This window comes from Chinchilla lanigera, unplaced genomic scaffold (assembly GCF_000276665.1).
Source record: "Chinchilla lanigera isolate Chin_1 unplaced genomic scaffold, ChiLan1.0 scaffold00094, whole genome shotgun sequence".
In the NCBI taxonomy this organism is placed as follows: Eukaryota; Metazoa; Chordata; class Mammalia; order Rodentia; family Chinchillidae; genus Chinchilla; species Chinchilla lanigera.
The window spans coordinates 355,465-378,213 of record NW_004955495.1 but is presented as its reverse complement, the minus strand read 5'-3'; the positions used below and the strand labels follow the sequence as shown (position 1 = coordinate 378,213).

General features: G+C 37.7%; 2 protein-coding genes across 2 annotated transcripts; both read right to left on the bottom strand.

Annotated features, from left to right (window-relative positions):
• Positions 1-750: 750 nt before the first annotated feature.
• Positions 751-7,031, bottom strand: LOC102020686 (olfactory receptor 18-like). Its single transcript, XM_013505042.1, has 3 exons — positions 7,003-7,031; positions 2,049-3,025; positions 751-872 (listed from the first exon to the last, which is right to left on the bottom strand). The coding sequence occupies exons 1-3, from the start codon at positions 7,029-7,031 to the stop codon at positions 751-753; spliced, it is 1,128 nt and encodes a 375-aa protein (XP_013360496.1).
• A 9,471-nt stretch (positions 7,032-16,502) lies between these two features.
• On the bottom strand, positions 16,503-21,223 carry LOC102016392 (zinc finger protein 699-like; the record flags this gene model as incomplete). Its single annotated transcript, XM_013505078.1, is given in 3 exon segments — positions 16,503-18,349; positions 18,689-18,869; positions 21,187-21,223. Coding segments are annotated over 3 exon segments (1,662 nt in total), but the record flags the coding sequence as incomplete, so codon positions are not given.
• Between the last annotated feature and the right edge of the window lie 1,526 nt (positions 21,224-22,749).

Sequence of the window (22,749 nt, the reverse complement as noted above, 5' to 3'; positions counted from 1 at the left end):
AGTACTCCATTGTGTGTAGATATACATTTGCTTTACCCGTTCATCTGTTGATAGACATTAGGCTATTTCCAAGACTTAGTGTGAATTGTGCCGCTATAAATATAGATATCCATATATCACTGTGGTATGACGTCTTCAACTCTTTTGGGAAGATACTTACAAGGAGAATAGTTGAGTCAATAGTTGAGTTTTTTGTTTCAATTTTAGCTTTTTGAAGAATCTCCACAGTGATTTTCATAGTGGAGGTACCACTTTACATTCCCACCAACACTGATGGATTCCTTTTCCTCTGCAGCCTCTCCAGCAGTTGTTACTGGTTGACTTCTTGATGATAGCCAGTCTTTCTGCAGCCAGATGAAGTCCCAGTGTTGTTTTAATTTGCATTTCTCAAATAGCCAACGATGTTGAGCACTTTTTCATGTTTACTAGTCATTTGTACTTTTTCATTAGAGAAGCATCTATTTACTTCTGATGCCTATTTTTAGTTCAGTCTTTAAATTTGGGGGGGTATAATATATTTGAGATCTTTATATGTTCTAGATTCTGTTCCTTGTCTGAGGAGTAATTAACAAAATATTTTTCCTTCTATCTAGAGGATTATATCACCTGCAAATAATAACTTTTCCTTTCCTATCCATATACCCTTTTATTTATCTTTTCTAATTGTTCTAGCTAATGTTTCAGAAAATATATTGAACTGGAGTGGCAGTAGTGCACGTCTTTGTCTTTATCTAACACATCTATTTGGCTCTACTGGATGCAGCAGAGCTCTGATAGCAGAATGAGGAGATCACTAGCCGGATTCTGACCTTTCACCTCGATAGGTAGACTGTGTATGTGTATCTTTGCTGACTCTGTTTTCCTGTTCCTCCCTAGAATGGGGTGAACAATGCTTATGTCTATGAGAAGTGTAATATCTCATTTAAATGTGCACCTTAATAATTATGCCATCATTTTATTTATTCATTAGGAAAGTAGCCTGGTTTTGATGAATAAATTCACAAGCTCTGTCTGAACTCATTATAGACCAAAATGAATTAAACCATAAAAGCTGACACATCTTTTTCATATTTAGGAAAATTTCTTCCAAGAGTTTTGAATAATTGAATGGTGTACGTAATTATCTCAAAGTAACATTGCCTTTGTATTCATGATACAAGACACAAGCAAGAACTCTTTTATCTTATAGCTGACATTTTGACATGTGCCTGGAAAGGTGGATAATACAGACATACTCACAAAAAGGGAAGTGATATACCATGCTCTATTTCTGTGAGAAAAAAACATCTGACAATATTCAACAGAGATTTTTAATCTTTAATGCCTCTTCTCTGGAAGTAAAGGATAGTCTCTTGGGAAACAAATTAAAGATTCAGTTATTCCTCTCCAGATATTCAGTGCTTACTTAGTGAATAAGGACAAAAATGAAGTGTCTTACTAGAGAACAAGGGAAGCCAGAATTTAAGGCCACAGGATAATAGAACAAATAATATGACAATTAATTTTACCAATAATATCTCTTACTTTCCTATGTTTTCTGCATTCATCACCTAGTGATCATATAGGGAGCCAAAATTATATGGTTAATCCATACTTCATACAGCTGTATCAACTAGAGATTCAAAGACATACCAATTCAGAGTCTCAAAGATACTAACAAACTTCCTTATGTCACAGAAATAATAAATGGAATTAACAGGATTCAAGATTAAATCGTCACTCTCTGGCAACTGAGAGACTGTAATAATCATTTCCATTATTTTTGCAATAAAATAGACATGACAAAATTATCCCTTTAACCATTTTTAATTTTATATTAATTACGTGAATAGTATTGTACAGCTATGAACATCGTCTAAGCAATTATTCATCTTATCAAACTGAAAATGTGTCCATATAATAGAAGCTCCCAAAGTCATTTCCCAAATCTTGTTATCACCACTTACTTGTAAACAATATGAGAAATTAAAGCACACAAACAATAAAAATATTATGACCAAGGTAGCAGTACTACAAGTCTAGATGTTTAGTCTTCTATCTTCTATTACCTGTATTCCAGATGGATGCTACATGTATTGAAATTAAGACTGTTCTACTGTGGAGCCTCTTCAAAGTATTCTTAATATCCCTGTTCCTCAGGCTATAGATGAAGGGATTCAGCATTGGGGTGACTAGAGTGTACATCAATGAGGCCATTGCACCCTTTCTGGGAGAAGAGGACATATCCGAAAAGAGGTACACTCCAATGCCCGTTCCAAAAAATAAACAAACAACTGTCAGGTGAGATCCACAGGTGGAAAAGGCTTTATACTTCCCACCTGGTGTTGGGACTCTCAGAATGGAAGAAAAAATTTTAAAGTAAGACAAAAAGATTCTTGTGATAGGAAAAAACCCAGAGATAGCAACAGCAAAATACATGATTATGTTATGGATCAGAGTCTTAGAACAGACAAGATTAAGAAGTTGAGAAGGGTCACAGAAGAAATTAGCAATTTCTACATCCTTAAAGTATGGAAGTTGTAAAATAATAAAATTGTGCAGCTGTGAGTCTAAAATGCCAAACAAAAAAGACACCAAAACTAAGAAGGCACAGAGGTGAGCGTTCATAATGACTTGATAATGTAAGGGACGACAAATGGCCACATACCGATCATAGGCCATTGCAGTCAGAAGTAGAGCGTCCATACACCCAAAAATGATATACAGAGACATCTGTGCCAGGCAGGCCACAAAGGAAATTACTCTGCTATAAGTATGGATGTCCAGAATCATCTTTGGGACCATGGTAGAGGTGAAACAGATGTCAGCCAGGGACAGGTTGGAGAGGAAGAAGTACATGGGGGTGTGGAGGTGGGAGTCAGAGATGACGGCCAGGATGATGAGCAGGTTCCCCAGCACCGTGACCAGGTACATGGACAGGAACAGTCCAAAGAGGACGGGCTGCAGTTCAGGGTCTTCTGAGAAGCCCATGAGATGGAATTCTGAGACACATGTTAGATTTTGTGCTTCTACATTGTCTGGGCACCTTTTGAAAAAGAAAATGTGTTTGATAAAAGAACCAACAAGGCAGTCAGCATTCTGTATATATATTTTTTCTGTATATATTTTGAATGCCAGAATTCTCAAATATACTGTCACACTCGAGGTTCAAAACTTTGAGCAACAATTCTGAACTGTGATGAACTCAATTTCTGTAGAAGTATTTATTGTTGGCTTCTCCAATATTCACCTCTGCACACACTTCCCTTACCCATACTAAATGAACAATGTAAGAAGCCCAAAATATCAGACATAATAGGACCATGGTCACAATGAAATACATCCTACTTATTTACAATAACAGAGACAATAAGAAATATTCTTCCCTGTTGATGATAAAAATCATGTACATTAGAGAAAACTAAGAACCTGTGAAAAAAAGCTTGTTTTATTTGAAGCAATGGTATAAGTTAGCTTAACTTGAAAGATTTATAAACACTGTAAATGCTAGAGCTGCAGTACCTACTAATGTAAACAGTTCATAATGAGAAAACATTATTACCTGTTGTCTTTTAAGAAATACATCACTGTTTGATTTTCGGATCTCCCTCCTTTGAGGATGTACTTAAACAACCAAATATGGTTTTTCTTTTGTAAATAATTTAATATATAACTCCTATAGCTGGCTTTGATGGACTTCAAATTGTGGTATCATTTAGTTAAATGCACATAATCAAGCATATCATTGCCTACAGATGTGAGATTAGTGTACACAACACCTGTAAATGATTAACAAATAATAACCTGTGAAGCATTTTTTATATTTGTCACTTTATAGAGATCTATATGTAACAACAACATAAAATATCAGTTAAATTTCTTGTGTGTGAGAAAGATTCTTGGCTTTTTTCCTGTTTTTGTTTGTTTTTCTTGTATTTTTGATTCTGTATTTTGTATTAGCATTATTTTTCTGATCACAAATCTTACACCTGAAGGCTTGAGCCTAGGAAAAACAACCAAAGCCAAGCTTTGCATTCCAAACCACCTATTTTTTGTTGATAGATTTTCATGCCTATGTTTCCCAATACATGGATTATAATTCTTCTACTTCAGCTGCCTAAAGGCGATTCCAGTTCATTACTTTGTCTGCTCACCGTAGACTTTAACTGGGAAAATACAGAAGGGTACAGGATATATGTTAAAACACCTGCCTGTTTTATCATATGCATAGTAGAGGTAATAGTTACCTCCCATTTGGCTACTATAAAATTTCTTTTTGCAATACTGGGGAATAAACCCAGTGTGTTCACATTGAGCTACATCTCCAACATATTTTTATTTCCATTTTGACACAAGGCCTTCCTAAGTTGACTGGGCTGCGAGATATTTTAAAAATCAGTCCTGTTTTACAAGGCATTTTTCTGAGCTGTCCCCACGGCAGTGGCAAGAACAGAAATACAGCGCACAGAACCCCACCCCACCTCGCCCTACAACAAGCAGCAGGGGCGGAAGCAGTGAGTTAGCAAGCTTAGCAACCACAGCGTGTGGCGGAGGTGTTAGTGAAAGCACGGAATGGAACAGCGTGACTCCTCCAGCCCTGCTACCAGTAGTTTGAGGGATGCGGGACTTAAGCAGAATTGCAGCACAGCACAGCAGTAAGTGGGAGGTTAGCACTCCAGCCTCAGTAGAGGATTAAGAATCGGGACTGAGCAGCCTTGGACGGCACAAGAGCAGAGTCAGCCCAGAGCGCAGCACTCCAACAAGCGACCTGAGAGGACAGAGACGTGCCAGTGGAAGAGGAGCACAGGAGGCTGTGCGAGGAGCAGGAGGAGACAACCATACACGGGATGGGGAGCAGCCCCCTGTCTCTGTCTGAGGGTGGCACAGCAACTGGGAGAGAGACGCAGAGTCAAACAGGGTAGAGCGGGTGGGCCACCAGGAGAAATACACAAAGTACAAAGCCGAAGACTCCGGCCCCACCCCCACGCCCACATCTGGAGACCAAGATCAGCCCCACATCCAGCACTAATTCTCCTGCAGGCTTGGCGGGGTTACCCAGTAGTTTGGGACTCTCTGTGGTTACCACGCAGCAAGGGTTACCTACTACCTTCTATACATGCTTATTTTTATTTTTAGAAATATCTGTCATGGTCTGTAAAGAACACAGTGCTGTAGATGCTGTTAATTAGAATTTCAAGCTTCACGTGTCTACGACATAGAAAGAAACAAGAGAGCCATTTTATTTTGTCTCGTTTGGGGGAAATTCCTGAAAGGGCTGGGAGAATGTACACGAACATGAAAAATACGTTAAAGCCACAGTTATGAATTTTTCTCTGAATGGAAGAAGGATCTATTCAGTGCTTATATATGGTACTTATGAGGTTTCCTCTGTGAAAAGCACATATAAACGATCAAAACTAAAAAGTCATTCCTCACCTAATACAGAGCATAGTTACATAACAACAAAAATTAAACATCTCAGTACAAATAGTACAACAGTAACTCCAAGTTATGGAACATTTTAGTTGTATGGTATAATGATTAAATTTATTATTATTGATAATAACGTCTAAATGTCATTTTACACTTATTTGAAGCACTCCTCACCCATTAATCACATAGCATCATATTTGTGTCCCCTAACCCAGTGCATTTGTATCAACTAAAAACCAACTTGAATGACACGGGTGAGACCCTGAGGTATTAATGATCTGCCCTGTGTCCCAGAAATAATAAGTGGAGCTAGCAGAATTAAAAACAGATTGGTCAGTCTCTGCATCTGGATCACTAAAGTTTATTATTTTTTAACCTTCAGAATGTTTTTGGTGGAAATCCAGCAATCTTTTACAATTTTAACCTCTTTCCAGATGCTGACTAGGAATTAAATCAGGATCTATTTTTTTTTTTTACTTTTAGAGATGAAGTGGGTGGACTGCAAGAATGGAGGAGGGTGTGTTCAGCAGCAAAGATATACTGGAAAATAGGCAGAAGTGAAATTTCTGTTCCATAAATTACCATAATCCTACTTTTTTTGTGATCACTGCCTGTGATATATAGATATCCTACCTACAGGGTATGTAGCAGGCATCAACCCCAGGGATCCTGAAGTCCCCACAGAAGGTATTTATGTAAGCAAGGATGTGAAATGAATTGGTCCTGCTGTCAACAAAAGTCAAGATAATTCCTTCTGTTATAATCAGACAACTCAATTTAAACATAGCTTTACTCTTCTACCTAGCCACATAGTAAAAGAAAAATAAATTTGAATCATTTGTAGGTAAATCAATGCAACTTGAGTCTACAATGCTAAGTGAAATAAATCAGACACAGCTTATATCACATTGTTTCTCTTGTATGAGAAACACAAAGTATAAATAATTTAAAGGCAAAATGAAAGAAATACAATAAAAAATGGAGATAGATTTTGTGAAGATGGAAAGGGAATCTGTGGATGAGGTGAGACTTGGGGAGGGGAAAGGAAGGGGAGTATCAAGATAAAATATATATCACTTAAAGATTTTATTTTAAATTGTGATTCTTCCCTTTCTGTAAAATAATAGTAGTAAAGGCATGTATGCCTAGAAAAAAAAAGCAGAAGAAATTACACAAGTGAAACAGAACACATAACCGAGAGCCTTGCATTTACGAAGTATTTAATAAGGTTTCTTTCTGCTATGGTTACTGTCATCTTGTCCCATCTTTTACCTGTAGCTGGCACCCATGAATATTTAAAAGATTTTTATAACACTTTTGAGGCAGTATGGAAGATCCCCTTTGCTCTTATTATGTGTGAGATGTCTTTGGGAAGATGAATCTGTGTGGATGGAAAGCTACAGGCTGAATCAGGTTTTTTGAAAACACCCACCGCAACCTAAAAAAAAATTTTACAGTCCACTTAGCTGAAATTTTGCACTGGCATTCTCCTATCTGACTACACAAAATGCACATTTGATCATTGTCCTATAATGGGGAACAATGCTTCTGATAATTCTTCCTCTATCCATTATGTCAGTCAGCACTTACTGGGTTAGGTTGCATTTCTGCTGGGTCATGACTAAGAACTAGGATCCAAGGCCTCTTCTTTGCCAAATTTCTTGTTAAGGCTCCATAGTGGTCCTCAGGATTGGTATGAATATAATGTGCAGTAAGAACTCCTGATCCAGAAAACCATACAGGAGGAAGCACAAAGCTTACAGCCTGCTAGAACCACCAAGGTGAAGGTCTGGAGGCACAAGCTGATCATCTACTGTTGTAAGAAATTAGAGGTTTCAGACACATAGCTCATAATTAACCAAATTGGTGCGTGTTCTTCAACTCTCTAAGGACTTTTTATATTAACAAAAGAGGAAGAGAAAATAAATATTGCTTTAAGGCTTTTGGGCTCTTCATCTAGCAAGAGGAAACTTATATGTAATAGTCATTTTCTTTATTTCTTTTTAAAATAAGATCCAGCTGCATTTCCAATGTTTATGATCCTAAAACACGCATACCAAAGATTACCATCTTAACCATTTTTAGTTACGCATTTCAGGGACACTGAATGTGCTCATATGGTTGTGCAACCACGAAACCATCCATCCCTCAAAATTATTTGCCTTCCCAAACTGAACATTTATCCGTATCTTAAATTTTCCCCATGCCTTCCTTACTCCAATCCTATTCAGCACATTAAAATACCATACATAAAACATTATGAAAAATTAAAACCCATAAACAACAAAAACATTGTAAACAAGGAGGCATAGCACACATCTAGATGTTTAACGTGCTTCCTTTATAGTGTATATTCCAGATGGATGGCACAAGTCATGAGATTAGACTGTTATGCTGTGGAGCTTCCTCATAGTGGTTTTAACCTCCCTGGATCTTAGGCTGTAGATGAAGGGATTTAGCATAGTGATGACTAAAGTGTAAGTCCTTGAGGCCATTCACCCATCCTGGGAGAAGAGGACATACTGCAAAATGGTATACTCCAAAGCTTGTTCCAAAAAATAAGCAAAAAACTGACAAGTGAGACCCACACTTATGAAGACTATGCACTTCTCACTTGAAAAATGTAATTCTCCTGATGGAAAACCAATTTTAATTTTTAAGCTAGGAAGAAAAGCAAATGGTATCAGGAAAATAAATGACTAGGTTATTGATAAATGTATTGGAGCAGGCAAGATTTAGAAGTTGAGAAAGGTCACAGAAGAAATTAGAATTTTCCACATTGTGGAAGTAAGGAAATTGTAGGTCAAATTATACATATGAGAATCCAAAAGCTTAAGCAGAAAGACATGAAAACCCAGAAATCTATTAGGCACCCCTGCAATGGGCCCTAATCTCCTCCCAGGAGTTTGGTGCATGGCAAAAAAAGAGACAAAATGGTTGTGCAATGAGGAACTGGGATGACAAAAGGTTGTCAGGCATATGGTGTCCTGCTCAGTCTCCTGGAGGAGCTTGTTGTGTTGGCTTTCCTGATGGGAACTTGGCTTTTCTTATCATTGGAGGAGCTTGAGACATCACTGTTGCTGAGGCTGGCTGTAGTACTTTTCAGGGGAGCTCTGGTTCTTACTTTGAGTGTCACTTCCTGGCTCCAGTTTAGATTCCTCAGCCTGCTAGCACAGATCCTTCATCCCACAGGTACAGACTTTCTAGCTTCCACCACTGACTATTGGGCCTTTTCAACACAGATCTGTGAAACACTGTCATAGGCTCTAGGCCTCCAGTTGGATTCGCGGGTGGCATTGTTATGGGTTCTAGATCTTCAGCTGGACTCATGGAGAACATTATTGTGGGATCCAGGACCTTGGCTGGATTGTTTGCTCTTTAGTGTGTGGACAGATTTCCTGCACTCTCTTTTTGTATATGATTCTTTGGTGACTATTATAATCTTATAAAATATATGTCCTGTATTATATTATTGTTCACCTTGCAAACCCCTAACTACGACAGGAAGTCACCTCTCTATGGCCTGCTCCCATTGCTGTGCAAAACTCATTTGACAAAATCCCACTTGTTGATTCTTGGTGTTATTTCTTGTACAATTGTGGTTCTGTTCAGAAAGTCCTTGCTTTTGCCTGTAACTTCAACAGTTTCACCTGTTTTATCTTCCAGCAGGTTAAGTATTTCTATTTTAATATTTAGATTGTTGATCTTTTTTAGTTTAATTTAGTATGTGGTGAGTGATATGGGTCTTATTTCAATCTTTTGCACATGAATAGCCAGCTTTTCCAGCATTTTTTAGAAAATACTAAAGAGGATGTCTTTCCTCCAGGGCATGTTTTTGGTCCTTTGTCAAAGATCAAATGACTGAATGTGTATATCGTTGTTTCTGCATCCCCTATTCAATTGGTCCCTATATCTCTTTTTGTACCAGTACCATGGTGCTTTTATCACTGTAACTTTCTAGTATAACTTGAAATCCAGGATTATCATGCCTGATATTTTGCCTATTATCCTTGATTGCCTTTGCTATTTTCAGTCGCTTCTCCTTCTACATAAATTTTAGAATTATTCTCTCTAGTTCTACAGGGAACAGTATTGGTATTTTTATTGGAATTGCATTAAATGTATATATCAATTTTGTGAATATGGCCATTTTGATAATACTAGTCCTTCCTAGCAAGATACAAGGTATGTCTATTTTCTAATGTCCTGTATGATCTCCTTTTTTAGAGAGTGGTAGTTTCTGTTATAGAGGTCTTTTATTTTTTGTTATGTTAATTCTTAGGTATTTAATTTTTCTTGCTGTTACTGTAAATAGTATTATTTTCCTAATTTCTTTTTTGGTGGATTATTGGTGTACAAAAACATTATTGATTTTTTGTGTTGGTTTTATATCCTCCTACATTACTGAATTTATTAATTTTAGGAGTCATTTGGTGGAATTTTTGGATGTGCCATGTAAACTATCACATCATTTCTAAATAGGGACATTTGATTTCTTCCCTCCGTGTGTACCCCTTCATTTCTTTCTCTTGCCTGATTGCTGTGTTTTTACGTATATATTGAACAAGAGTGGTTGTAATGGATATGCTTATTCTGTTATTTTAAAGGGAAAGCTTTCAGTTTTTCCCAATTGAATATGGTGTTGACAATAGCTTTGTTGTGATTTTTATCAGATTGAGATAGAATCCTCCTACACCTATTTTCTTAGGGTTTTTATCATATACAGATGTTGTTCTTTGCCAAAGGCTGCTGCCTCTGTTGAGATGATCATGTGATTGTCCTTGCTTCTGTTTATGTGGTATACTATACTTATGAATTTGTGTATGTTGGACCTTCCTTGCATCCCTGGAATGAAACCTAGTCATGGTGTATGAACTGTCTTGATTTGTTGCATGCACTTGCCATTATTTGTTGAGGATGTTTGCACCTATGTTAATTAAAGAAATTGTTCTGTACTTTGCATTTTTATTTGGGTCTTGGTCTAGTTTTGGAGTCAGTGTAATATTACCTTCCAGCGAAGAATTTGGAAGCTCTTATAATTCATTAAAGAGTCTGAGAGTATTAATATTATATCCTTCCTGGGTGTCTTGTAGAATTCAGCAGTGAATGCATCAGGTCCTGTTCTTAGTTGGTAGGGTTCTTATTACTGCTTGAATTTCCTAGTCATTGGATTGTTTAGTACTTTTAGTTTTCTTGGTTGTTTTGATAACTCATATGCATCAAAAAATCTATCCATTTCGGCAAGATTCCTAATTTGCTGGAGAACATTTTTTTCACAGTGGTTGTTAATGATCTGGATTCCAGTAGTACATATTGTGACTTTGTCTCTTTAAATTTTAATTGCATTGATGTGGGTCTTTCTTTTGTTGTTGTTTTGGTAAGTTTGACTAAGCATTTGTCTATTTTGTTTACTTTTTCAAAGAATATTCAATTCATTGATCCTTTGTATTACTTTTAGTTTCAGTTTCATTATTTCTTCTCTGATCGTTATGGTTTCCCTTCTTATAATACGTTTGAGTTTGGGCAGTTGTTTTTGTCATTTCAGCACATCATTAGGTAGCTTATTTGATTTTGCTGTTTTTATAATACAAGCATCATAGTAATAATTTTCCCTTGTAGCACTGCATTGTCTCCCATAGTCTGTGGTACGCTGCACTGATAGTATCATTTGATTCTAGGGATTAATTTCCTCCTTGACTTGTAACCCACTAAGTGTTGAGGAGTGTGCTATTTAATGTTCAGGTATTAGTGGAATTTATGTGGTTCCTTTTATAATTGATTTCTAGTTTCATTGTGCTATGATCAGATAGTACACATGGAATTATTTTGATATTTTTGAATTTATGTAAGCAAGATTTATGGATTAGTATTTGTTCCACTTTGCAGAGAGTTCTGTGCACTACTGAGAATGTGTATTCTGTTGTGGTATGTGTAGAAAATTGTAGATATCTATTAAGTCCTTTGCTCAAAGTTGTGGTTCAGGTATGACATTTCTTTCATAATTTTTTGGTTAGTTATCTGTTGCTATGAAAGAGGGTTTTAAATATCCCATGATTATGTTGGTATTTGATTTTTTTCTTCCTGTCAATTTGTTCCCTAAATGTTCTTTGCTCCTTTTGACCAGTTTTAGATTGAAGTTTAGTTTGTCTGAGAATAAAATTGCTGCCTCTCTTGCTTTTAGGGTCCTGGTGCATGGAACATTATTTATTATCCTTTAAGTTGTAGTCTATCAATTTCTTTTTGAATGAGTATCTTTAATGCAACAGACCATTAAATTCTACTTTTTGATCAAGTCTGCCAATCCACATCCTATGCAAGTTAAGGCCATTTACATTATTACTGAAAAGTGTTGACTTATTCCTGTCACTGAATTCGTTTTCTGTTGTTGAGTTTTTGTTTTTCCTTTTTTTTAAAAAAAAATTACCTTTGTTAATATTTTTGATTACTTTTGAATGCTGGTTTGTTGTTCTTGTACCTCTCAAGCTGTTCTTATGAAATGTGCTTATTTCTCCATCAGTTTTACACTTTTGCAAGATATGCCTATTGATCTGGGTTGCAAGTTCTGTTAAGAGTTTGAAACACTTCATTCCAAGGTTTTCTAGCTTCACAGTCTGTGTTCAAGTCTTCTCTCAAAACCTAATGCATCTACCTTTATATGTGATGTTTTGCTTTTTTCTGATAGGTTTTAAGATTCTTGTCAGTGAATACGCAATTTTGACTATGATGTGTTGTGGGGAGTTTCTTTATCGTAGTTATTTGGCATTGTTTCCTCTATGTTGAGGTTCTTCCTCATATGTGGAAAGTTTCTTGGTATTATTTCTGTGAACAGATTTTTAATTCCATGCATGATGGCCTCTAACTTCTCTCCAACTCCAATTAGTGTTAGGTTTGCCTTCTTTGCATCATTTCATAGCTGTTGGATAAAGTTTTGTTGTTCTTTTCTTGTTTTTAAGGCGTCTCTTCACATTGGTCATGTATGTTGTTTATGAATTCTATAAAATTATCTCTGGGGTCAATCAAGTTGACTCAAATCAAACAAAGAAGTGAGGAAACAATAATTACATCAACCACAATAAAAACAAAAATAAAGATAAAACCTTTACAGAGTTGCTATAGCATTTGCCCAGAGCATTCACACAGTTCCCTCCATGCTGGAGTGATGGTCTGATTATGAGCAGTCAACTTTCCCTAAGGGCCAGAAAACTGCCTGAATTTATGAGGGTTGTTGCTCTCTCTGAACATGTATCTTGGTAACAAGACATGCCCTTGTGTGATCCGCTGCAGTCCTCTGTAGATCCAATAGACTTAACTGATGCGGGGATATATACCATGGGTATTCGTGTGTCTTCCCTCCACAGGATTTCCTTGCCTAATATATGACCAAAAGGCCACTGACCCAGGTGCTGATCATCATCTTTCTGCCCACAGATGTTTATCCCAACTGCACCTACAGAACTTAGTGCCACACCCAGGTTCAGCTGAAGACCTCTGCCAGTGTGAAGCCTTTGCCCAGAGCCTATTTCAGGTCTTTCCAGTGTTGGGGAGACAACACTCACTGTTTTTACCTGGCCAAGTCATCCTCTGCCTTTGGCATAAGCCTCTGTCTCTCCTCTCGCAGATCCGCACTCCTCTCTCTACTCTGCACTGTCACTGTTTTAGGTCTCCCTGCTTCTGCATCCCCAGCAAGCAAGTGCTGGAGGCTGCTCATGGGAACCTACAGGCAATTGTGGATCATGTGCTGAATGTTCCATTAACAAGATTCCCATCATACATGGGGGTAATAAATCATTTTTTCTGTGTATCAGTCAAGCCTGTCCTCTTCCTATACTCCTGCTGCTCACTGACACTGCAGTGCTATTGCTTACAGGTTGTGAGTGAAGGGCAATTTGTTCCAACACACTGTGCTTTTGGCTTCTCTGGATATGCCTCACTGACTGTGCCCAATAAGGAAGTTAGAGTGCTTTTCAGTTCATTAACCAGGCTGTCCCGAAGGGCCAGCTTGCTCACTCAGTCCAATCCTCTCCCAACATGGCACATATATGATGTCTGCTGTGTGGTGTGGGGTACCACGATACAAAAGTGGTCCAGTCTCCCCTCAAAGTCCCCCTAAACACTGGATTTTAGTCCAGCTAAATTGTCTTTCCATTTATCATTTCTTATTGAACTTTATCTTTTGCCTTGCCTTAGGGTGTCTGCTTTTCCCTAAAACCAATTTGGAAATACTCTTACTGTCACCCCCAAGGCAGCTATCTTCTGAGTATATGTCTTTAAAAATGTTATATTTGCTATTGATTATATTATAGGCTTGACCGACACAAAGAAAAAATGATTTATTACCCCCATGTGTGATGGGAATCTTCTTAATGGAACATTCAGCACGTGATCCACAATTGCCTGTAGGTTCCCATGAGCAGCCTCCAGCACCTGCTTGCTGGGGATGCAGAAGCAGGGAGACTTAAAACAGTGACAGTGCACAGTAGAGAGAGGAGTGCGGATTATATTTGCATTGATTTAAATTGACTACTCATTACAAAATGCAAAACATAAAAATATAATGAAACAAAAACATATTAACCATGTTAAAATTATATTTAATGTTCTCTTCAAAACTTGTTTTATGGAAATTTGAAATATTTCCAGTAAAATTGGAGGCTTGAGTATCCATAGATTTTACATGGGTACAGAGTATAATCCAATTCCTCTATATACCTGTTCCCCAAATGCAAACACTGTCAGAATTTGTTGAGTTTGTCAAAATTCTACAGCATTGGTTTATGTGTAAATTTTCTTGAAAATTTATGTAATATTATTATACATATTCATGTTTACTACAACATTAATTTAATGTATTTGCATGAAGTACCTACATTCAGCTATAACACTTTAAATGATACAAATATTACCTAAGGATTAGACTTCATTTTATTTCTCAATTTCCTATGATAAAAAAGTCAAAAAACCTATGCTTCTCTCTCTCATGGTGCCTGTGAAAATTCTGTATGATATATGCATGGATAGTAACCAAGTTGTGAAATCCAGTCCATGCTTAGTTATACTATATTATTGTCTACATGTTTTCCCAATAGAAAAAAAAAAAGTTCTAGCAACTACATGCCCCTAATGACGAGTATTCAATGTGTCTGGTAATTACCATTCCATGATAGCTTCATGTACAATCTCTCTTCACATATAAAGAATATCTTCATATTTCGGATTTCCACTCTGTTCTAAAATTCCACTAAGTTTTACACATAGAAAATTCTAGAATCCACAGTTCTTCAATCATAAATGCCCCTGTAAACCACTGGTTCCAATCTGTCTCACAGATGAACTTCCTGAATCTCAATGAAGAATTTATGGTTTTTGCCTCAGTTCATCTATACTCAATCAAGTTTGACAACAAAAAGCAAACACTCCTGCAGGGGACAAGAATCCTAAGGCTAGAGACAGTAGACCAAAGTCCAGGACCCACATCTTTCAAATATTCACTGTGCAGCATGTGTAAACTACTCCAACTCTGTGCTGACTGTCGTCATCTGCAAATAAGGAGAATCACATTCATCTCTAGAGAGGTAGGGCACTGAAAGGAGGCAAAACTTAGTAAGTACCTGTCCAATGTTTTGTAATAAGTATATGAATCATAAGAATTTATTAAACATGTATTAATGACAAACATATACACTTTTATTTGATGATATATGTCTACCTCAGTCTACAATCTTCTGATGAAGATTACAAATCCAAGTGGAGATGCAGGCATATGTTACATATTACATGCAGTGGAGTCCACTGGGCTGGGACCAGCAGTGAGATGGGTTAAAAATACAGGCTAGTGATGTACACTTGTGCAGCCATGACAGTTCAGTGCACAGAGCTCTTCAGTATCCAAATTGATCCACATACTCTCTTCTCTGATGCCACAATCTTGTAGGAAGCACAGAAAAGTCAACATCCCCGGTCTAGTTCAGTGGTGACAAATCTTTTAGAGACTGAGTGCCCAAACTGCAACCCAAAACCCACTTATCACAAAGTGTTAACACTGCCATTAAACCTGAAGACCGAGGTTTTAGTTCAGAAAAATCACCATAGTGACCTGGTTCACATGTCCATAGAGAGGATGCTGTCTCAAGAAATGAATTTTTATTATTTAAACCTCATAAATTATTCCTTTATAATAATTTCCACAGAAGTTGATGAATACAAAAGCTAGGAAAGAGCATGGTCTCACATGCTATTTTCTTTTCTTTTTTTTTTTTATGGTTTTGGTTTTTCTCTGGTACCGGGAACCGAACTCACGACCTTGTGCTTGCCAGGCAAGTGCTTTGCCGCTGAGCTAAATCCCCAGCCCCATCACATGCTATTTTCATATTTTGTTCTTTGTCCTTGCTGGGATTTGGATACAATATTTTGATAGCAAAAACTCCTAATTCCCAGAATTAGATTCACATAGTAAAAAAGGGAAAAGAAAAATACTAGCAGGGCAATCTTCACCATTTGATATAATATGCCTTTCCCCCAAAACAAAGCAGTCTCCCCATGGTAATGATCACACACTTAGCAAAAGAAAAACCAAAGGAAAGGAAAAGAATAAAAGTTGACTCTCTTGCCTACACATGAAACAAAAACTTCAAACCCCACATGGGTCCAAAAGACTTTTAATGGAAATTATATTTACATCTGAAAAAAATATATAGAGAGAGAGCACTATTCAACCACAAAGGATAAATCTGTAGGAAAATGGATATACCTTGAGACCATAATGCTAAGTACAATAAATTTTTTAAAAAGATTAAATATCATATGGTTTCTTACATAAAAACATCAAAGTATAAATAATTTAAAAAGCAAAATAAAAGACAATAGGAAACAGAGAGACTTTGTGGAGATGGGAATGGGGTCTAGAGGTAAGGAAGATCGGAGGGAAAGAGAAAGGGTAATTAAAAAGATTATAATGTTAGATGTACATGTAGCAATTCCCCACAATGAATGTTTATTATGTATAGCAAACATACACCATTAAGAAAAGAAACTTAAAAATGTACCTCATGGGCTGGGTGTTGTGGTGCATGCCTATAATCCCAGCACTCAGGAAACTGAGGCAGGAGGAACCTGTGAGTTCAGGGCCAGCATGAATTACAAATGAGATCCTGTCTCAAAAAACAACAATAACAAAAGGACCTAACAAAAGGGCTGATAAGGTAAATTTATCACCTTCCTATTAGAAAACATTGGAACTCAATGAGTATTCAGTTCACTTGCAAGGATGAGGCACAGATCCTTTCTAGTATGAATTTTCTGGTGAAACAGTGAGGTGATGTTTAGTGAGGTTATACTACATGGTTTTCATATAGAAGGTTTCTCTCAGGTATGCCCTAGTCTTTAAAAGGATAAGCAATATTCTCCTTTCTCACATTAACAGGGTCTCTTCACATATGTGATTTAAGGACTTGCCTAAAATAAGGAGTCTTGCAGGCATTTCTATATTCTTGACCTTCATGGTTTTCCTCTAGTGTGGATTTTCATATGTCTTCGAAGGTAGGCTGCACAAATGAAGGCTTTCCCACATTCCTTACATTCATATGGTTTCTCTCCTGTGTGGCTTCTCATGTGTCTTTGAAAAGAAGAGGGACAACTGAAGGCTTTTCCACATTCTAGACATTCAAAGGGTTTTTCTCCAGTGTGCATTCTTGCATGGATGGTTAGGTATGAAGAATGACGAAATGCCTTCCCACATTCTTTGCATTCATATGGTTTTTCTCCTGTGTGCATTCTCATGTGGAAGCTGAAGGCTGAGAAATACATAAAAGATTTCTCACACTTCTTACATTCATAAGGTTTCTCTCCAGTGTGAGTTCTCCTGTGAACTGTAAGCTGAGAGGAACTAATAAAGGCTTTCCCACATTCCTTACACTGATAAGGCTTCTCTCCGCTGTGAGTTCTCAAGTGTTCTGTGAGGGATGAGGAACGACTGAAGACTTTCCCACACTCCTTACACTCATATTGTATCTCTCGGGCATGATCTCTCACATGTGCCTTAAAGGATGAGGGGCAACTGAAGGCCTTCCCACATTCCTTACACTCATAGGGTTTCTCTCTGCTCTGATTTTTCACATGTGTATACAGAGAAGTGGGAAGATAGAAGGCTTTGCCACATTCTAAACATTCATATGGTTTCTCTCCAGTGTGTTTTCTCATATGGATACTCAAGGAAGAGGGGCAATTATAGGTTTTCCCACATTCCTTACATTTATAGGGTTTCTCTCCAGTATGTGCTCTCATATGTCGACTGAGTTTTGAGGACTCACTAAAGGCCTTCCCACACTCTTTACATTCATAAGGTTTCTCTCCAGTGTGAATTCTGATATGTGTTATAAGGTGAGAGGAAGAACTAAAGGCCTTCCCACATTCCTTGCATTCATATGGCTTATCCCCACTATGAATTCTTTTGTGTTGGGAGAGTGATGAAGGACAACTAAAGGCCTTCCCACACTCGTCACATTCACAAGGCTTATCTCCACTATGAATTCTTTTATGTTCTGTGAGATATGAAGAAGTACTGAAACTTTTCCCACATTCCTCACATTCGTAGTTTATTTTTCCACTGTGAATCTTCATATGAGCCCGAAAGAATGAGGAACAACTGAAGACCTTGGTACATTCCTTACATTCATAGGGCTTCTCGTCAGTGGGAGTCTTCATATGCTTCTTAAAATAAGCATGAAAATGAAAGGCTTTCCCACATTCCTGACACTGGTAGGGTTTGCTTCCGGTATGAGATCTGATGTGATGCTTAAGGGATGAATGGCACGGAAAGGCCTTTCCACAATCATGACATTCATAGGATTTTACTTCAGTGGTTCTGCTGAGCACATGAAGATTTGGAATTTGTTCACTTTGATTTTCTTCATTACATTCATAGGTGCTCTCCACGATGTGACTTTTAAAAATAAAAGGCACGTTATTAGTAATAATTTTTTTTACCATTTTCAGTGAGTGTATATGTTTTCTTCCTTGTCAATTTACAAGTGTTCTCACTGATGGCCAACAGTTTCATCGTTTTTGACTTATGGGAATTTTTTGATGATTGTTTACAATTTAAGTATGTTTAAAAAATTTACTATCTCAGTTTCATTTGTAGGAAAAAGGTTTATAGAAAAAAATTCTTTGTGAAATCACAACTTTTGACATGGGCATATGTGAACACATTTCTTAAAATCTAAAGACATTTTAAATTCTCTTTTGTGGAGCTACTTTCTTACCTATGAAGGACACTTACCTCAAATGTTTCCCATGGCTTTTGTTCTCATCAATACCACAGTGTTCCCAATTTTCATGTAAAATGGAGGACCAGGAACCATTTTTGTTGAATTTTATGACTTTTTGTTTATTAGATACTTTTTCTAAGTTATTATCAGGCAGAACAACTGATTCATTAGTTGTAAATAGAATCTCAAAACCTGAAACAAAAAAGCAAAGCCATCAGTGAGGAAAGGCCTTTTAGCAGTGTGGCTATTTCAGGACTTTGGTATTAACATGTACAGGGGAAACATGGTCTGTAATTCACTAAGAAACAGTTCTGTGAAATTTGACACTGATGATAATGTAAGTAGAACAGTATTAGAAGAACAAAACAAAAAGAGATTGAATAAAATGGACATACCAAATGCTAACTTTTTAAAAAAGCAAATGAAGTCTTTGCAAAGAATAAGGTGAGTGTGAAAGGACAGACAAAAGGTTAAAGTAGTTAGCTGGGCATAGCAGCAAATACCTGTTATCCTAGCACTCAGAAAGTCTGAGACAGGAGGATCACAAGTTCAAGTCCCACCTGGGCAACTTGGTGAGACCCTGTTTCAAAACGTGAAAAATAAAAAAGGACTAGGGATGATGTTCAGTATTTGAATGCCCAAGTCTGCAATAAATAAGCAAGCTGAGTTACCTGTGGATGAGTAGCCTCATTAGGCAGAACAAAAAAGATGCTCCCCAAATAGATCATCAGGGAAATGTGGACTAAAACAATGACACTATATATTCACCTTTTGAACACTGGCAAAGCCAAGTGCTGGCAAGAATGTGGAGCAACAGAAGTTCGCACTCATTGATGGCAGGAATATAAAATAACACAGTGCTTGGGAGACAGTATGACGGTTTCTTACAAAATTAAGCATATTCTCACCATAGGTTCCAACAACTGATTTGTGCTTAGGATTCACCCAAAGGAGTTGAGAAAACTTATGTCTACACAAAAACCTACACATAAATGCTTATGATGACTTCATTTCTCATTGCCAAAACATGAAAGTAAATAAGATCACCCTCAGTAGGTGAGTGGATATACTTTAGCACATCTGGATAACAGAGTATTATTTAGCACTAAAAGGAAATGAGCTATTAAGTCATGAAGACATAGAAGAAACTCAAATGCATATTAGTAAGTAAAAGAAGCCAACCTGAAATAGCTATGTATGACTTGACTCTAACTATATGACAGTTCTGCAAAAGGCAAAATGACAGAGACAGTACAAACATCAGTGGTGGACAAAGGGTTAAGGGAGAGTGAGGGATGAATAGGTAGAGCACAAAGGACTTTTTAGGGCAGTGAAACTACTCTGTATGACACCGTAATAGTGGATACATGTCACTGTACATTTTTCCAAAGCCAGAGAATGTAAAACACAAGTAAAACCTAATAGAAATGATAGACTCTGTTGTAGTACTGATGTGTCAATATGGGTTCATGCACTGTAATACACACACCACCTAGTGAGGGATGTTCACAGTGCAGGAAAAGTTGTATGGGGGTTAGGGGAACATATAAAATCTCTACCTTCTGCTCAACTTAAAACATGAGCATAAACCTGCTCTAAAAAATAAAGCCTATTAAAATGTCTCCCTGAAAATCTCAGAATGTTATCCTATATGGATATAAGGTCTTAAAGGTCAATTTAAGATGTTATTCTGGATTGAAGTAGGTCCTAAATCCAATAACTAATGTCACTATAAGAACAGAGATTTAAAATAGCCACACAGAGAAGAAGATGATTGAGGTAGAGACTTGAGTGATAGACCTATAGACCAAAGAACCCCAAGGACTGCCCATGACCACCAGAAGCTGAGAAGAAACAGAGTGGGACTTTCTCCCTAGACCTTCAGAGAGAGTATCACCACGCTGACACCACTGTTTTGAACTTCCAGCATTCAGAAACATGAAAGAATAAATTTCAGTTCTGTTAGCCACCAGCGTGTGATATTCTGTTTAAGAAGGCCTAACAAACTAATACAATCAGCTTCCACAGACCAATTCCCAAATCACTCAAACCAAAGCATGTGTCTTACAATACTTTCTAATGCCGTCTTAATAATATGCCTCACAATTCCGCATGGAGAATACTCTTCCATGCTGCAATGAGAAATAAATCCAACTTGCTTATCTATAGGTGTTTTCCTGTTGGTCTTTTGGTAAAGAGCATTCACAACAGTAAAATCCTCAGGTTTCAAACTATCTTCCTGTACTCCAAAGCGAACCCTCAGTGCCTACACTTCTGACACTCAATACATTTCAAGGCTTTGCACCACAGAAAAATAAACAGCAGGTCCAATATATTAGTGTATATTTATATGGTAAAACCTCCAGAGAAGAACACCTTGAGGTCAGTGAGCCTGCCTGTCTTACTTATCAATGCATTCCCATTCTGCAGCTCAAATCCCAGAACAAGGTGAAGTGGAAAAATAAACTGTTTTCTAAACTACATGAATGAATGTTGTTGCCATTCTTACCTAGGGAAGCGAGGTTCTGGAAGGTTTCTAGCATCACGTCTCTGTAAAGTCTTCTTTGAGCAAGATCCAACAAAGCCCACTCCTCTGGGCTAAAGTCCACAGCCAAATCATCAAATGTCAATGAGTCCTAAAATATCCATAGATGTTCTTTTAGAAAAGTACAAGTGCCCCAGGATGTGCAAAAGGATGGAGGAGGCTGACGATACTGGTGACTAAGAATCAAACAGAGGAAGTCCAGAAAAGTCTATGGCTTCCCAATGTGTCCAGAAGATTCTATGGTTTCCCAGTATCTACTGTGGGATTCAGAAATTGTTTTCCCTTTCTGCCTATTCATACTTCCTAAATGATCAAAATCTACTGCTAGACTCAGCACTTCTAAAACACTCACTTTCTCTGCTATTCGATAGTAAGGAGACTGTATACAGTCACTCTTACAGAGCCACTGAATACAGCACACACACTTCTTATACTCCTACAGAGCTGCTGAATACACACTTCTCACACCACCAGATGTGTGGGAGATTTTTCCCATGCACAGCTGGGTGTCTCATAACTCAGTAAAATTCTCACAGTATCTATCTAGAGATCGCATAACCCCATATGGTAAGGGCTCAGTCCCACAACGCTATCCCCAAATTCAGAAGCCAAGTCATAGGTTTCACTCATATTTCCAACCAACTGCCTATCAATCAGAGACTCTGATACCCAGCACCTGGAGTTCTACCAATCTGCCATGCTTCCTTATGTTTATTGACTAATTACCAAGGTTTATGAACATATGAACAAGCAAATGGAAAGGTGGCCAGGGCATGGTATAATAGAAAGAGGTACAACTTCCACACCCTGTTGGAACACCATGCTCTGAGAACCTTCATGTGTTCAGAAGCTTCCCTGTGCCAGTCAATCTTGACTGTCAATTTAAACAGATTAAGAGACTCCAGGCGAGGAAATTGGATTGTGAAGGCACCAGCCTCATCAACGGGTTAACTACTGATGTGTCCACAGCTGACGGGCTGACGGGGGGTGGGGCCAACTGGAAGAAATAGGCACGGGGGTGTGACCTTGAGAATTATATCTGGTCCCTGGCCTTGTCTTCTTTGGTTTTTCCTGTGCTTTCTGTTTCCTAGATGCCATGAGTGAAGCAGTTTTTTTTGCCACATCCTTCTGCTATGATGGTGCTGCCTTAGAGCCAGCAGGTCATGCACTGAAACCTTTAAAACCATGAGCCAAAATAAACAATTTCTCCTTTAAGTCAGCAGTATCAGGTATTTTTGTCATGGCAATGGAAAGGTGACTAATACATAACAAACCCCCTCTTTTTGAGTTCTTATGGAGGCTTCGCTAATAGGTATGACTGATTAAACTATTGGCCACTGGTGATCAAATTACCTATCAGTCCCCTTCCTTCCCCAAGTTGGAGAGAGGATGAAGATAAAAGTTCCAAACCTTTAATCATGCCTTGATCTTCCTAAAGCAGCACCTATCCTGAGGCACTCTAGCAGCCGCAGGCCACTAGGCATCTTAGTAGTATGCTAAAGAGATTTACCACTCCAGGCATTCCCA

What these genes read in the sequence shown, in the direction of transcription:
- LOC102020686 (XM_013505042.1), bottom strand. Translation starts at nt 7,031, where the DNA reads ATGACCCAGCAGAAATGCAACCTAACCCA. An exon ending in CAGAAATGCAACCTAACCCA is followed by an intron (nt 3,026 to 7,002) that starts GTAAGTGCTGAC and finishes CTTTTTCAAAAG; the next exon opens with GTGCCCAGACAATGTAGAAG. An exon ending in AGCATCCATCTGGAATACAG is followed by an intron (nt 873 to 2,048) that starts GTAATAGAAGAT and finishes ACCCCATTCTAG; the next exon opens with GGAGGAACAGGAAAACAGAG.